At 41.3% G+C, this 14,710-nt stretch overlaps 1 protein-coding gene across 3 annotated transcripts; it reads right to left on the minus strand.

Annotated features, from left to right (window-relative positions):
• Positions 1–3,518: 3,518 nt before the first annotated feature.
• On the minus strand, positions 3,519–14,080 carry LOC115350026 (cytochrome c oxidase subunit 7A-related protein, mitochondrial). Of its 3 annotated transcripts, XM_030035060.2 has the most exons (4): positions 13,889–14,080; positions 5,243–5,377; positions 4,662–4,670; positions 3,519–4,343 (listed from the first exon to the last, which is right to left on the minus strand). In XM_030035060.2, the coding sequence occupies exons 1-4, from the start codon at positions 13,958–13,960 to the stop codon at positions 4,200–4,202; spliced, it is 360 nt and encodes a 119-aa protein (XP_029890920.1). In that variant the 5' UTR covers positions 13,961–14,080; the 3' UTR covers positions 3,519–4,199. The 3 variants fall into 3 exon arrangements, with proteins under 3 accessions (XP_029890920.1, XP_029890921.1, XP_029890922.1); XM_030035061.2 differs by lacking the exon at positions 4,662–4,670; XM_030035062.2 differs by lacking the exons at positions 4,662–4,670; positions 5,243–5,377.
• Between the last annotated feature and the right edge of the window lie 630 nt (positions 14,081–14,710).

Below are 14,710 nucleotides of genomic sequence, written 5' to 3' on the forward strand. Positions count from 1 at the left end.
GATCACATAAGAAGCACCAGAAGGTAAGATCTGGTACTAGTGAGATACCATACTGACACTTGATAGCGTATACCCTATTTCCTGATCCACAGCCATGCTTGCACTCCTTTTCACAGCAAATATGCTTCTACTTCTTAGCAATCTGTGCATCACTTGCACTGCAGCTAACTGGAATTGATTAAAATTAATAGTCTTTAATAAACCAAGATGCAATTGGTACTGAATACGCAAAATACTTAAAAGGTTGTTTTTCATGCCTATTGCTAAAAGTAATGCTTAGATTACAGGCAACTTCTTCCACTTTCCATGTTAAAACAGAGATCAAACTTTGGCTTCCTGTGAAACTTTTCACTGAGATTAAGGGCTCGAGAGGGGAAAAAAGTTAGTATACTATGTCATAAAATGCAGGTAGCTTCCAACTTTTTTTTTTTTTTTAACTGTTTAGCATGATTTTACATGTAACTTACCCAATACATGCACTTTTTTCTCTTTGTGTAAAGCATTTGAATTTTTCAAATTTGGGGTAATGGCTTGTGACAGGAGTAGAAAAAACTGATGTGAGACTCTTCTGAAGCCTCTTGGAAGGCTTGAATTTGGAGGAAGGAAGGTAAAGAGGGAGTAAGTACTATGTATATATGTGTGAGGAAACACCTCTTAAACACCCTCTTCAACTTTTTGATGTTTGTAAGATTAGATTCCCATTTTCCTAGTTTCTCTTGCTTTTATTCCTTTTAATTTGACAAGCTTCACTTTAAGGCAAGATCAATCAATTAATGTCTTAGTATTGAAATAATCAGTCTCCTGACATTTCAAAATGTTAAGGCAAAAGCCTGTTGAGATGGCATGGTCATACTGAAATACTGTGGAGGAATCCTCTCCTTAACATACTTTTATTTTTTAAAGCAGTTGAAAGACATAAGTGCATACTATCAATGTCTTCTCAAGTGCATTTATTCTACTACTCCCACATAAAAAGTAGGGAGAGAGATCATATTTAAAAACCATTACAAAGATATAACTATTGAATTCAAGTTGCCAGAGAGATCATTTAAGAAGGAAAACCACTCACTCTCAACAATAATATAATGCCATGGGGGATGGTTGATTATCCACAAGATAATTTTGTTCCTGATATTTTAAGTCTCAGCTGCTTTCGCTTCCAAACCCAGCACCTTGGGGTATGAGAGCTTATTATAATTTATTCTCTGCTGTGCATTCAAGCCCAAACACTACAGTATAAGCTATCACTTAAAAATGCATCTTGTTTTCTCAGTTCTCGGTGCTGGCAGGTTGCGTAATTTCTAAGACAAAACTGAGAGGGTCTTTAAAAAAACAGCAGAACATAACACACATATAATGAAGTTGTAGTACCCAAGTCACATTCTTACTTCTGGGGATAACAACTCAAAACACTGGAGGAGCCTTCTTGATGCTGCAGTTCACTCCTGGTTCTCCTTACTTAAGACCTTATTTAACATCAGACCACACCCTTTAAAGGTAAGGGTGTTCTTGAAGGCTTAAGAGTAAGAAGATTAGGTCTTTCTATCACAAACCGTAATTCAAAACACTTAAACCCTCTCGAATCCTCCTAGAAGTCTGGCACCAGAAATATTTTTAAATAGATATTTAACAGAGCTTTTTTTCTAGGAAGAAAAGGGATCTACCATGTTGTAATTTCTTTATGATGATCTCAAAACTAAATGAGAAAAGAGGCAAGATTTTGCTGCCACAGCCTAACCTTTTGGTTACAGCTTGCAAGCTTTCCTGTTCTTTGGAGCACTTTGCTGTGGGAATCTAGAAACGCAGTCTCCTCTCTCTCGCAACTGGAGCCATGCCCAATGGCTACAGACAAGCAATGCCTCTTTGTTCTTTAACCTCCAACTGAACCAGGGATGTGAATCTGACAAGCTGAAGCAGCACTCTCATCCTGCTTCAATTGGGTCAGCTTTTTTGAAAAAGGCAAAGTGAAAATAGTTTTTCAAAATCCAAACACTGGGAAGAAAAAAAAAAACCAAAACCAATGGATTATCTAATATCTAGTTATTTGCCAAACTTGATGGTGTTTTCTTTTCCCTTTAGCACATGTGTTTTTAGCTGCTGAGAAAGAGCTGGAAAAAGCTAGACCCAGGGCAGTAGGAAGACAATGCAGATATCCACAGCTCCAACCATGACCTCTATAGCAATACGTGAACGCAATCTTCTAGCTGAGTTCCCTTTAAGAAAGCTGGACCTGAGTGGTAAGTCTCTGTTGTTGTTCTTTCCACAAGTACTTGGAAGATTATTTCCATTGGTTAATGAGCTATGGGATAACAGTTTAGTTACTTTATCCACAATTGCCATGGCAACAAGCAGAAAGTTGTTATCCTCTATGTGAACTCTAAAAATAGTTGTTTCCTGGATTTTTTTTTTTTGGTTTTTAGAAACACTGAACACCAAAAACCAAAACCTAAGAGCATGGAAGTTCTCTGAGCAAAACTCATCCTCATGAAAATCTGCCTGTCAAGTTTGCGTGCAAAGTATCCTTTATTAGAAGATTCTTGTAGGCAGTGCTTAATATATGATACATAAGGAAGACAGACAATAACCTACTATGCTGCTTTCTCTCTCTTTTTTTTTTCTTTCCTTTTTTTTTTAATAGGATTTAACAGCCTACAGCACAAGATTCTTAGTGCCATGGAAGCATGGGCTACTCAGCATAAAATATTTTATCAGCAGAGGCAACACAGCTGTCAGTTCCTGGAGAACTTAATTATTCTCTGCTATTCTCCGAGTCTTGCTGTCCTTACAAACTTCTTTTTCAGTGACTTAATCTCCCATCCTGAAATACCAACATTGACTGAAACCTGAGATCACAGTACAAGCAGCTCTTTTCTTTCCTATGAAACAATAATAAGGCTTTGATATAACTTGACTGAAAAAAAAATCAGAATGTTTTTAGTAAAAGATTAAATGGGAATTTTAGGTTCCGTTATCAACTGTTTTCCTGATTTACATGGAAGGTGGTTTCTGCACAGTTCTGGGAGAGATGGGTCTTTACAGAGGCCAGTGAATCCATGCTTATCCAGAGCCTGGGTGACCAAGAGTGAATACTCCATGTTCATAGACAGAGGAGGATCTATCAAATTAGAGGATACTTTCTGTGAAGACTTGTGGGAAACTTGCAGTTCAAGGCTATGATGTTACAAGGGAAAGGGGTTTATTGGCTTCTCTCTTTTCCACCCACACAGCAAAGGAAATGTGTGTGTCTGTGTCTACATAAAGAGATATGTGCGTGCACTGAAAATAATATGCAGCTGAGCTATGACCGTGACCTGTTTCACCAAAAATTATAGTTAAACACCCAATGAGTTCTGAGAGAAGGTTTTAAGAGGATTACCATCTCAAAAAGATTACAGTAAGGTAGCTGAATCAATTGTCTGGTTTGAGATCTACAAGTTGAACTTAAACAAAAGTGTACCAATCTGTTTATTTCACTACCTGGCCAGCTGAAGTGGTCTGAAACTTTCAAGACTTGCCTATTTTATTATTCATGTAGTTATCTTTATTGCACAATAAGATAGTTTGACAAATGAAAGTCCAAAAACTGTTATAATTGACGCTACAATATTGGTGCACTCTGCTGTGTACAGTGATGCTAACATTACAGAATGAATCCACTTTAAATGCTCCAAGGTGATAAGCCCTTTGTCCTACCATCAGAGGTACAAATATTTAATAATATACCAGCATTTGGAAAAGTTCCACTGCCACCTGCTTATGTAAAATGAGCTGTGTATGACAGAAACAGGCTCCCAGTATGTTACAATAATTACATTATTTGCTTTTACTGTTTTGGAAACCAGCAGCATCCTCCCACTAAGGAATGTGGAGCATAGCCCACAAAGTATTTGTCCTGTCCTATCTCTAACATTGTTTAAGTTGGGGGAGGGAAGGAAGGAAAAGCTTAACTTTCTCCAACTGTTCATACACTCCTGCAAGACAACAAATGCAAAGCTACAACCATATGTTAAAATGATGTCTTTAAGCCTGTTTATATTGATTTCTAGAACACATAAGGCAACCAATTTAAAAACATTTTCTCCAAGAAATTTGATCTGAGTAATGAACCCTATATGATCACAGAATTAAAGCAAGTGCAAAGAGATACGTGCAGGAGGTCCTTCAGAGAAGTGTCACGAGTCCCATGAGTTGTGGTTCATTTACTTTTGGTTTCTTGGTTGTGAGGCCATGTACAGTGCTACTAGACAGTAGATTGTCCCGCCTATTGTTAGAGCCATAGTGGTCCGATAAAGCAGCTTATCTGGAACTCCTCGTTTCAGGTGTACTGGCAGTCCATCTGCTTTCTGTGGGAAGAATTTAAAAAGAAAACAAACAAAAAAAAGAAATGAACACCCATATCAAGGCCATAAGGAACAAGCTACCTCAGGTAAATAAAGAGACTTCTGTGAGGGAAACCTCCTGACAAATAGGCTATCTGCAATCAAGTGTATTATGTGTTTTTCATTTAGCAAGACAAATGCAAAGGCAAGTTAATTTTATTAGCCAAAGCTGTTAAGTGCAGGCAGAAAGACTGTATCTTGAAATATTTCTAAAGAGGACCTGGATGGGAAAAGTGTCACTAACAAAAGAATGTGAAAAGGTAGGTATAAAAAATTATTCACCAAGTCAGACTGACACATTCCAAATGCAAGTGGCATGTAAGAGAGAAAAGGAACATTATATAAAGCACATTCCTCATGTTCTTAAAAAAAAAATCCTTAACTGATTTGTTTTATGAAAAGTCCTAGTATGCTTAGAAATTGTATGGCTAACAAACTGGCTTTGAAAACTTTACTGTGCTCTTCTTATACTGCATTATAAACAGCTTCAATAATATTCAAATTATTATACACAAAACAGTAATAATCTGCTTTGCTCCTCCAGATCTGCTTTAAGGCATATGCTTGGATTCCCAGATAGAAAGTGCTTCCAATACTCAAATAATACAATAAGCATCATCTGAAGCCAGCAAAAAGACAACGTTACTAGACTTTCCACTTTCTGTATTTATCTCCTATACAAGGCATATATACCTTGTAGTATAGTACACATATACAGGTTATACTGTACTTGACACTTTCTTAACCAGACTTCACAAAATTTTGGTATTGTAGAATGACAAAAGTAGTTAGCCACATTAAAATAAGGAAAGATATGTCCCACTCTCCAGTTTTCTTTAAGTTACTCCCAAAGTTGTCGTTACCTGAAAAAGTTTCTGTAGGTCTGGCACCTTGTTTTTACCCAAGAAAGAATCAGTTGCTGGTAAATCTGAAGCAAGTTTAGTTGTTGTCCCAAAAATCAGAGCTGGGGATTCAGTGGAAACTATTGGTTTGAGTCCCTGCATAAATAAAGATTAAAATATCAAGGTATATAAGACTTGCAAATGTACCAATTGTCACGTTAGGCAGGCACACTGCCAGACATTACAAGGATACATTACAAAGAATATTTATCTGGTATGAAGAGCTGTGATAATGAGCTAAAGACACATTGTTGGCTCACTCATTTCTCAGCTACAACTTTGGGTCAGGGCTTAGCAAAGAGAATAAGTCTCCTTTCTGATGTCTTCATAACATAAATTTATAATTTATGCTATCGTAAGTCTTTCTGTGCTGGTACTTAGTCCAAATTGCTGCTTATTTTTTGCACATAGTCAGACTATCTAGGGCTCTATCCGAGTAGTAGGATTAGAAGCAGGGAATCCCTGATGCTTGGGTCAGAGTGAGGAGACTTCAATGAACTCTTCCTCCTGAATGCTGCAAGCAATAGCAATAAATAACTGGGCCTTAAATAATTTAGATGTATAGTTTGAGGAGGAAAAAAAAGGGGGGGGGTTAGGACCACTTGTTTCATACAAAAGTAGTAAGTGGTACTCAAGGACAGTCCAGAAGCCCTGACATGGTGGATATTTTATGCAGGTGTAAGTATACCCTATAATGCACATGCTGCTGCAACTTTCCACATCGCAGTGTACTCCCCATGAGCAGCATAATAATTTCCTTTTGGTTCTGACGGTTGTACTCTACATTTGCCATGATTAAAAACTACATAACCCAGTTCTACGGATAAGATTAAGTGCACAAAGTCACAGCCATTATGAGGTGGCCTCCTTGCCATTATTGTTATAGTTAGATTTAACAGTTACACCTGGACACATGGCAGTGATGTCTACATTATGGCTTCTGAAAGAGCTGTAACTTTTTTTTTTTCTAACTTGCCAGAGAAATTAAAAGCATTGTACAAGTAGGTTAATGCAACAGGTTTTCATTACAAACAGAAGCAGCATGGGTCAAGTTAAGGCCGCACTGAAATTCTAGTTTCTGTTCAAAGGACTAGTTGATGCATTTTGTATGTAAGAGAACTGCCTGAACAGTATTTGGAGCTGGAAGCGGACTGGCACTCTTTTTCTTTTATGCCTGCCATAGACCAGATGTGTTTTTTCCATATGCAAATTCTCTAAATTCTCTGCTACAATAGGCATCTTCAACAGAAAGATCAGATTTCTCAACATCCCAAAACAGCCTATGGAATGGTCATCAGGGCTCCATCCTGAAGACATGGTTACAGCTTCCCACTTTTCTAGTGCTTGAATGAATATTAGAATCCCTTTGTGACCTTAGTTACAGTTTGAAAGACAGCAGCCAAAACTGGATTCTCTGACACATTCAGTAACTAGTGCCTTCCTACTGAACAGGCTTGTGTAGAAGTTCTGAACTTGTATTTAAGACTAAGCGGTTCTGGTCACACCAGTAAGAAGGAAGCATCTAAGAAACTATTATTAGCCAGGGGAAGTTACTGGCTATATATTCAAGGCTAAGTACCATCTACATCAAAATACTTGAAGCAAGCAATTTTGGACCAGTATTTTTGTCTATAAGAACTTTAAGTACTTTATTAGATTTGTCTTTAAAAGGTTGGTGATTTGATAGAAAGAACTATAGAACATATGTCTATACCAAACGTGCAGGTGGCTTTTTCTCCAAAACTTTTCTTGCTGCCTTGGTTGTTAGCATCGCAGCAATGTGCATCTTTCATCCTCCTTTAAATTTCCACTTCTGAATCTCGCTTTAGCCTTCTTGAGGGCCCAACTTTTTCAGGAGCAGTCTTTGAGATCACTTCAACAGCTACTCTAGATCATTGCAATTCCTGCTTGTTGTGATGTGTCTACTTTATTTCATGAACTATCTGTAGTGTATAAAACTGTAAATACTGAGAATTGGAGTAAGCTGCAAACTAGTTCCAACAGTTCCATGGTAAAGATATTTTCATCATTCCTAAACTCACAGATAGGGGGCTTAAAAATGCGATTAGCAACCCCTACCATTTGTTATTAGCACTAGAACTCCTGCCTCTACAGGATACCACCTGGATGCAAGACACACTCTACAGATTACTATTACAATAATGAAATCAGTCATGTTAACAACTAAGTTATTGCATACTTTTTTAGGCTTTACAAATACATTCCTGTTCAGATAGTTGTAAGATCCCCTCCTGTTGTAGCAACAGGAGATTCCAACCTGACTCAAGTGACTAACTTCATCATGGAATCAAATTAAGCCATTTCAGAAAACTCATACAAGCATCAGTGTACTGTTATAAATGACTTCCAAAGCAGCATAGCACCACTTAAGACCATCACATAGCAATTTCAGTAAAAATCATTTATATGGTTCACTGGCTTCAGGAAAGAGTACAACAAAACACATGCTGCAGAAGAGAGATAGTTCAGTTTGCCTAACACAGACACTGCATTAATCAGGGTCCCTCGCCTCAACATAAAATTCCACTTGAATTCTATCCATGAATTGTGCATCTTGTGGTCAGCTCCAACCAAGCTCAGCTAAATTAGTGCAGCCATGTGGCTGTTCCAACTGGGTACTTGTCTGTGTTCATTGAGAGAAAGTGGCAAGTGCTTTATCTCACACGCAGCTGCTTGCTAACCTTAGCATGGCTGGAGAGAAGTCCTCAGTATTACACTTAAGAATTTCAGTACAGATCATTTTTTAAGCAAGTAATAAAGACACCTTAAATGACCCTTAATTGTCACTTGTATTGAATATGACTAAAACTGCAGGTTTAATAACGTTAGTGTCTCACTATACTCAAGATAGTACTGAGGAATGAATGCCTCTACACATTTGACCTATGCTTCGTAAGAAAATGTTTCATATTGATAATTCCTCTTCTGATATTTAGGTGTTAATCTTTCATTTCTAATCATGTTAACAAATTGGAATTTGTTCCAATTCTTGGACAAAGTACAGCAGTTGTACTCGTGCAGAAGAGTCAACACCAGCTGATTTCATCAGCACACTACAGCAATGACTTTGTCAAACGCTGAAGTCCTCAATGAAAGGTCAGGACATGTAGCTAATCCAAAACAACAAACAAAATTCTCTGCCTACCCCTCTGTAAACTGTGTCTGTTTTCCTGTCAGAGGTCTGAAGGTCTTAGGACCCAATCTATCTGTTGATTGGCCAACATGCTCAAAGTTAAAACAAACTTATGCCTTGCTAGCATGAATTCCCAAGATAGATTTACATTTTCCTGACAGCACAGAACAGTTAAGGATTTGGAGCACAATTTAATGGAGATAGCACCACACTTAAGTTTTTAAATGTTAGGGGAATTGCTCAAACAGATCAGAGAATGATAAAGTAGAGAAAACTGAGGTAAGGGCCAAAATGAAATTGGGAAACAGGAAAGAAAGTTAAGCTGAGAATTATTATTTCAGAACATGTATTGAAGTAACACTGCTGAACCTAGACACTTCTAACATAAATACCAGGTCCTTCATAGTAGAACATACCTCACTGTATGAGGTTAAATATATTTGTTACCACTAAATACAAGGATCCTTTTAGGTAGGATCACTTGATGCTTGCTTTGTACTGGGATGACACACTTAAGTAAAAGTGATTTTGTATACATTTTAAGTATCACCTACAACATAAAAGGTTAACCGTTATAGTTTCTCAATGAAATCCAAACAATTCATAACAGCTAAAATCAAAAGATCTGTGGCTTGTGGGGGTTTTACATAGCTACAAGCAAAATAAGTTGTATCAAGTGAATATATGGTAGCATGACTACATTTCTACTAGGATCGTGGCCAGCCTTGAAGAACTAGGGAAAATTTAATGTAGTCATCCTCACCTGACAGCATTTGGAACTGGTCCCACTGTTTGTAATTCAAACATAAGCCAACTCTTTGAATTTATAGTTTTTATTGTATTTGTAATGGTTATGGCAGTCATTACCCTCTTAAATATGAGTAGTAGTTTTTAACCTATTTGACTCCTCACCTGCACTAGCTGAGAAAGTTCCTGTTTATTCAAACAGGCTAAATTGTTCATACTACGTTACATAACTTCATTAAATGCAAAATTAAGTCTTCTAAGAATGCTAAGACTGAGATGGGAGAACAATACAGGTTTCAAACCAAGAGATTTTTTTTGTTAGTACGAGCTGTTAGTTATGTTACTCTCAGCAAAACAATTTCTGAAATACATTTTGACTGATATTTTGCAAGCCCACAATAAGCCTAAACCTGCATCAGAACAATACTCCATTGGGAAGCATCAGAATGTAACAGTGCAGAATAGAGTGAATTATTAAACTGCATATTTGACCAAGAAGAATTTGAATCACAGGATGTCTTCATTTTTCCAGAAACATCAAGACAAACAGAAGCATAAAAAGCAAACCATTTTACATGCTGAGCTATGGTTTTATTGCAGCAATGAAATCAATAGGAAAAAGTTTACTTTGTTTTGGACTTAACATCTACTTACTCACATGATTCCTTTCATATTTAATCTCTATTTATTGCAAACAATTTTATCAGATTGATGCATCTGAATGTGTCACCTGGGAGTAGAGTCAAACTAAAAAAAAAAAAAAAAAAAAAAGTACCAAAAAGCTGGCCTAAGAACATTGCAAAAAGTGATAGAAGGTAACTTTTAAAAATGTAGCTATTCTATTGCATAGCACATTTGTGTGCCAGTTGAGGACTAAACCATGTGAATCATGAGCCAGATACAAAAGACAGCGTTTCTTTCATCAATATAAAAAAACCCCACATTTATAAAGCGAGAAAATATTTGTAAGACTTATGTGAAATGCTCCTGCTTGGATACAACCTCATCTTCTCAACTATATTCTCTCAAAAACTAGGTTTTAACATTTCAGTGATGACACTGAAATGAAATATAATGCCTGATGATGACCTAAAAAGAAATCACGACAATGTTTTAGAAGAAAAGTATTTCTATTCCTTGGACATTCTCTTTCCTGCCTTGCAGAGCATAGAAGAGAGATCTATCTAGACTTTTTTTTTTTTTTCTTCCTATCTGCAATGATACCTGTATGTGAAGCTAGTTTTGCACAAACCCTTTAGGAACCAATTTTGATACATGACACTACAGCATTTTAATCTAGAAGATGTCAAGAATTCAGAATTTATCATGTCTTTCTGTATCTAATGCAATGATATTCATACATACCTAGTATTAACAGAACAGAATGTGGGATAACAGAGAATTCTGTATTCCCCTCTTATCTTGCTTCTGCCTTTTTAATCCCTAAAAAATAAAGATGTACTTAAAAGGGGATGATTGTTATAATGTAATGGAGCCTGCTGAACAGAAAGGTAAGCAATACTCCGCAACCTGGGCTCCAGAAGCCAAGAGTGTTGTCTTTAGGACAACTTTACTCCAGGTGGTTATCAGAGCTTCCTGTATTTCTGTGGTGGGGCTTTTCTCTTAGGATCCCAAAAAGGATGCATTACTTGCAGAAAAACAGTCACAATGACCTAGAGACTAATACATCATGTTCTAAGCAATACTCTTCCAGAAATGAGATACTTTACTGCTTGGGCTTGAAGACCATCCCCCCACCGCCCCCAATGGTAACCCTAGCCTTTGCTTTCCTCTACACAATGAAGTGTCAATTAACGTTTATTCTTTGACTGCAACTTTGTGTAGAAGAGGTAGGAAGTGCCCCAAACACTGCAATAGTGGCAAAAGTGTTTTCTAGCACAGGTGCCTCTTGGACATACTCTTAATGAATAGACATACTTTCAGACTAGAACATATTATTTATGCCACTGTCACCCCTGTGCCCTGCAGCCCCACCCCCCAATAGCTACCCAGGAAGCCTTCCAAAGAGTGATGGGGAGAGAGGAGGATAAAAATCTTCCTGGGACAGAAACTGCCATATCCAAAAGTCACTGGTACCTCAATGTTTACTTAAGATCATAGAGTAATTCAGGATGGAAGGGCCCTCTAGCACTCTTTAGCCCAAACTGAGATGAGACCAGGTTGCTGTGGGTTTTGTCTGGTCTGGCCTGGCCTTGAAAGCCTCCAAGGATGGAGGCTGCACAACCTCCCTGGGTGGGCACCCACTCCACTGCCTGACTCTTTTCACCATGAGAATGTCCTTCCTTACATCCAGTTTGAACCTCTCTTGTTGCAGCTTATGCCTGTTGTCTTTTTCCCTCCCACCATGCAGCATTGTGCAGAGCCAGGCTCCATTGTCTTGGTAACCTCCCTGTAGGTGCTGGCTGGCTGGTCTTAGGCCTGCACCTGCCTCTGTCTCCCTACACCTTCTCTTCTGCAGATAGAGCAAGCCCCATTTCCTCATCCTCTCCTCACAGGGCAAGTTCTCCAGCCTCCCTGACAATCTTGGTGACCTCTGCTGAACTTGCTCCAATTGATCAAGAGCATTCCCATACTGGGGGGCCTGCAACTGAATGCAGTACCTAGATGTGATCCAATGAGTGCTGAGTAGAGGGAGATCATCAGTTTCCTTAAGCTACTGGCTATGCATATGGTGATACAGCCCAGGATGCTGTTGACCTCCTCTACAGGTAGGACACACTGCTGGCTCTCACCCAGCTTGCTGTCTGCCAGTAGCTCTGGGGTATCTACCACAGAGCTGCTTCCACCAGCCTGTCAGTTCCTAGCTTGTTTCCCTGCCAGGGGCTTTTCCTTCCCACATGCACAACTTTGCCTTTTTTCCCCCTCGTAGAAATTCATAGTGTTCCTGTCAGCTCATTCCTCCACTCTAGATAGGTCCCTCTGAACGTCAGCTCTACTTCGAATGTTTTGGAGCCACTGCCTTGATGTCTTCCGTAAACTTTACAAGAGTGCACTCTATTGCCTACTCCAGGTAATTGATAAAGTCCTGCACTAACCTACAGTATTCCACCTGTTAATGAGCCTCTGGGCAGAGTATGACCCGTTAACCACCATGCTAAGCCCAACCATCCAGTTCTCTTAACCTTTCTAACTGTCTATCCATCTAAACTATAACATCTTAACGTTAAAAAAAAAAAAAAAAAACAAACCAAAAAAAACCAAACCAAGAGAGAATTAAAAGCTTTGTAGTTGGTCTGGGCCCCTTGAAACAATCTGAGATTTTACAGAAGTTTAATACAATATTCTTGCTTGCAGAAGATGACTGGATTTTCCAAGTAAAACTTGCAAAGTCAAGGATATTCAGGAAAGCAGTTGCTAACTGAATTAGGCTAAGAAAGAATGAAATAGAGTTATTTGTGTATCACAACAATACACAATAGTCTACAAGAATCAAGTGTCTTTCAGTTACCTTTTATTAATGAGTTTCTCAGGAAAAAGACAAACCATAACTTTGATTTCACTTCTGTGTGTACACATGTATCTACTTTTTTTTTTTTTTCTTCCTTAAAAAAGCCAAGTCATATCAGATGTGTTTGCTCCCTGGAGGCAGTTCTTTGGAAGGTTAACTTTTTTAAAAGTCATTCTTCCAATCCTTAACCTCAAAGTTGTTTTTTTTTTATTACTGAACTGTGAGAACTTAAGTTTATCAAAGTTTACTCAGAAACTTGAACACAGTATAGCAACCATGCTGCATTTGTCCCATGACAAAATCACATTACAAACCTTCCCAGTATTACTTAGGAATCTATGTTGGTGTACATAAAAGCAAACAAGTTCTGTGATTTCTTTTCACCAATATGCAACAATGGCCAATGTAATCAGGATCCATTCTCCTCTCCCTCAGCATCTCTCCACTCCCAGAGAATTAAACAAGTATTAAACAAGTACTTTATGAAGTATGGAAAGTATAAGCCTATTTAATGCAACCTTTAACCTGTACATGCTTAGTAAACACATCATCATCATACCGAGGAAAGGCTGTTTTTCATTTTGCTTTAAACAAACTTCTACAGATGTATGTCCTCTCTGAAAACGGTTTTAATGCTCTCAGTAATTAGTTTTTCTGCATGCGCAGACAAGAGGGGGACTAGCTGCAGTGCTGTCCGGATTTGCCAGCTGCAATTTTAAAACGCCACCCGCCAAGGTTCTAGCTCAGGGGCAGTCCTACGTGATCAAAGCGTGTTAATTTCATGCTGCGACACCCAACGCATCCCAGAAGTGAATCAAGAGGTGCACCGCAGAACGAAGCCTCTCGTCTTGCCCAAGGTCACACGGCAGGCCGGGTCCGCCAGGCGCGCCGCGGAAGATCCCTCCCCCGCCAAATAAACGCCGCCAGGTCCCGACGGCCCTGCCAGGCGACCGCCAGAGCAGCAGCCGAGCGCCCTCCGCCCGGCAACACGCACTCGCCCGGCCCCCCAACCCCAACTCCCCGCGACCCCCCCGCCGCCACCGCGGGGTGGCGGGGGCTCGCCCCGAGCCCTGCCGCCTCCACCGGCTGGGGCTCGCCCGGCGGCCAGAGCCGTTCGCCCCGGAGAGGGCGGCGGGCCCGCCTCCTCCAGCGGCTCTGGGGAGCGAGCGGCGCCGCACCGGGAGGAGGGCGGCGAAGGTCACCGCCGCGAGGGCGCCCGGGGCGGCGGCCCCGTTACCTGGGGGTTGTAGGCGGCGGACGCCGCTGCCCCGACCAGCCTCTGCGTGACGCCGTTGAACTTGTAATACATGGTGGGGGGCCACCGGCGCGCGCGCTCCCAACGGCCCACCGGCTGCGACGCCTCGCGCGGAAGGACCCCAGCCGGCTTTTTGCGACGCCTTCACGTGCGAGGGCCCGCCGGCTCGCGGGCCCCCGCCACCGACGCCTGCGAGCGGTGAGCCCGGGAAGCCACCAAAGGAGCGGGGTATTAAAAAAAAAAAATCCGGCGAAATACACGAGTCGTGAGTAACGTAGCGGGAGCGCCTCTCTCCCTTGAATGCCTGCCGCTCTCCAAGCGAGGCCGGCGGCGATTTTCAGTCAGGCAACGGGCACGGCCCCTAACAGGCCGAGCTGTAGCGCGCGTGCGCACCGCCGCCCGCCGAAAGGCAACGGAAGCGGGGTGCAAGCTCGCGGCAGGCGGTGTGGAGGGCCGGGGGTGCCGCCAGCCAATCAGCGCAAGCGAGAGGCGAGGCCCCGCTCCCTCGCGGGGCAGGGGCGGTGGGCGGCTGGCGGCTGCGGCCCCGGCCCCGGCCCCGGCCCCGGCGCCCCCCCCCCCCGCTCGCCCGCCCGCTTCTGCGGCCGCTGTGGTGGCCCCGCGGTGCCGCGGAGGCGGCCCGGGAGGAGGACGCGCGTGCATCGCGAGTGCGCACGGGTAAAACAGGGCTCGTGTGGGTGGTAGTCCCCCCACGGCGGCCCAGCCCGCCCTTCCCCTCCTGAGGGCTGGCGGGTCCGGCCCGCTCTCCCTCCCTCCGGCCGCCGCCGCTGCCGCTGAGGTAGTGAG

The sequence above is a fragment of the Aquila chrysaetos genome, chromosome 13 (genome assembly GCF_900496995.4).
Source record: "Aquila chrysaetos chrysaetos chromosome 13, bAquChr1.4, whole genome shotgun sequence".
Classification (NCBI taxonomy): domain Eukaryota; kingdom Metazoa; phylum Chordata; class Aves; order Accipitriformes; family Accipitridae; genus Aquila; species Aquila chrysaetos.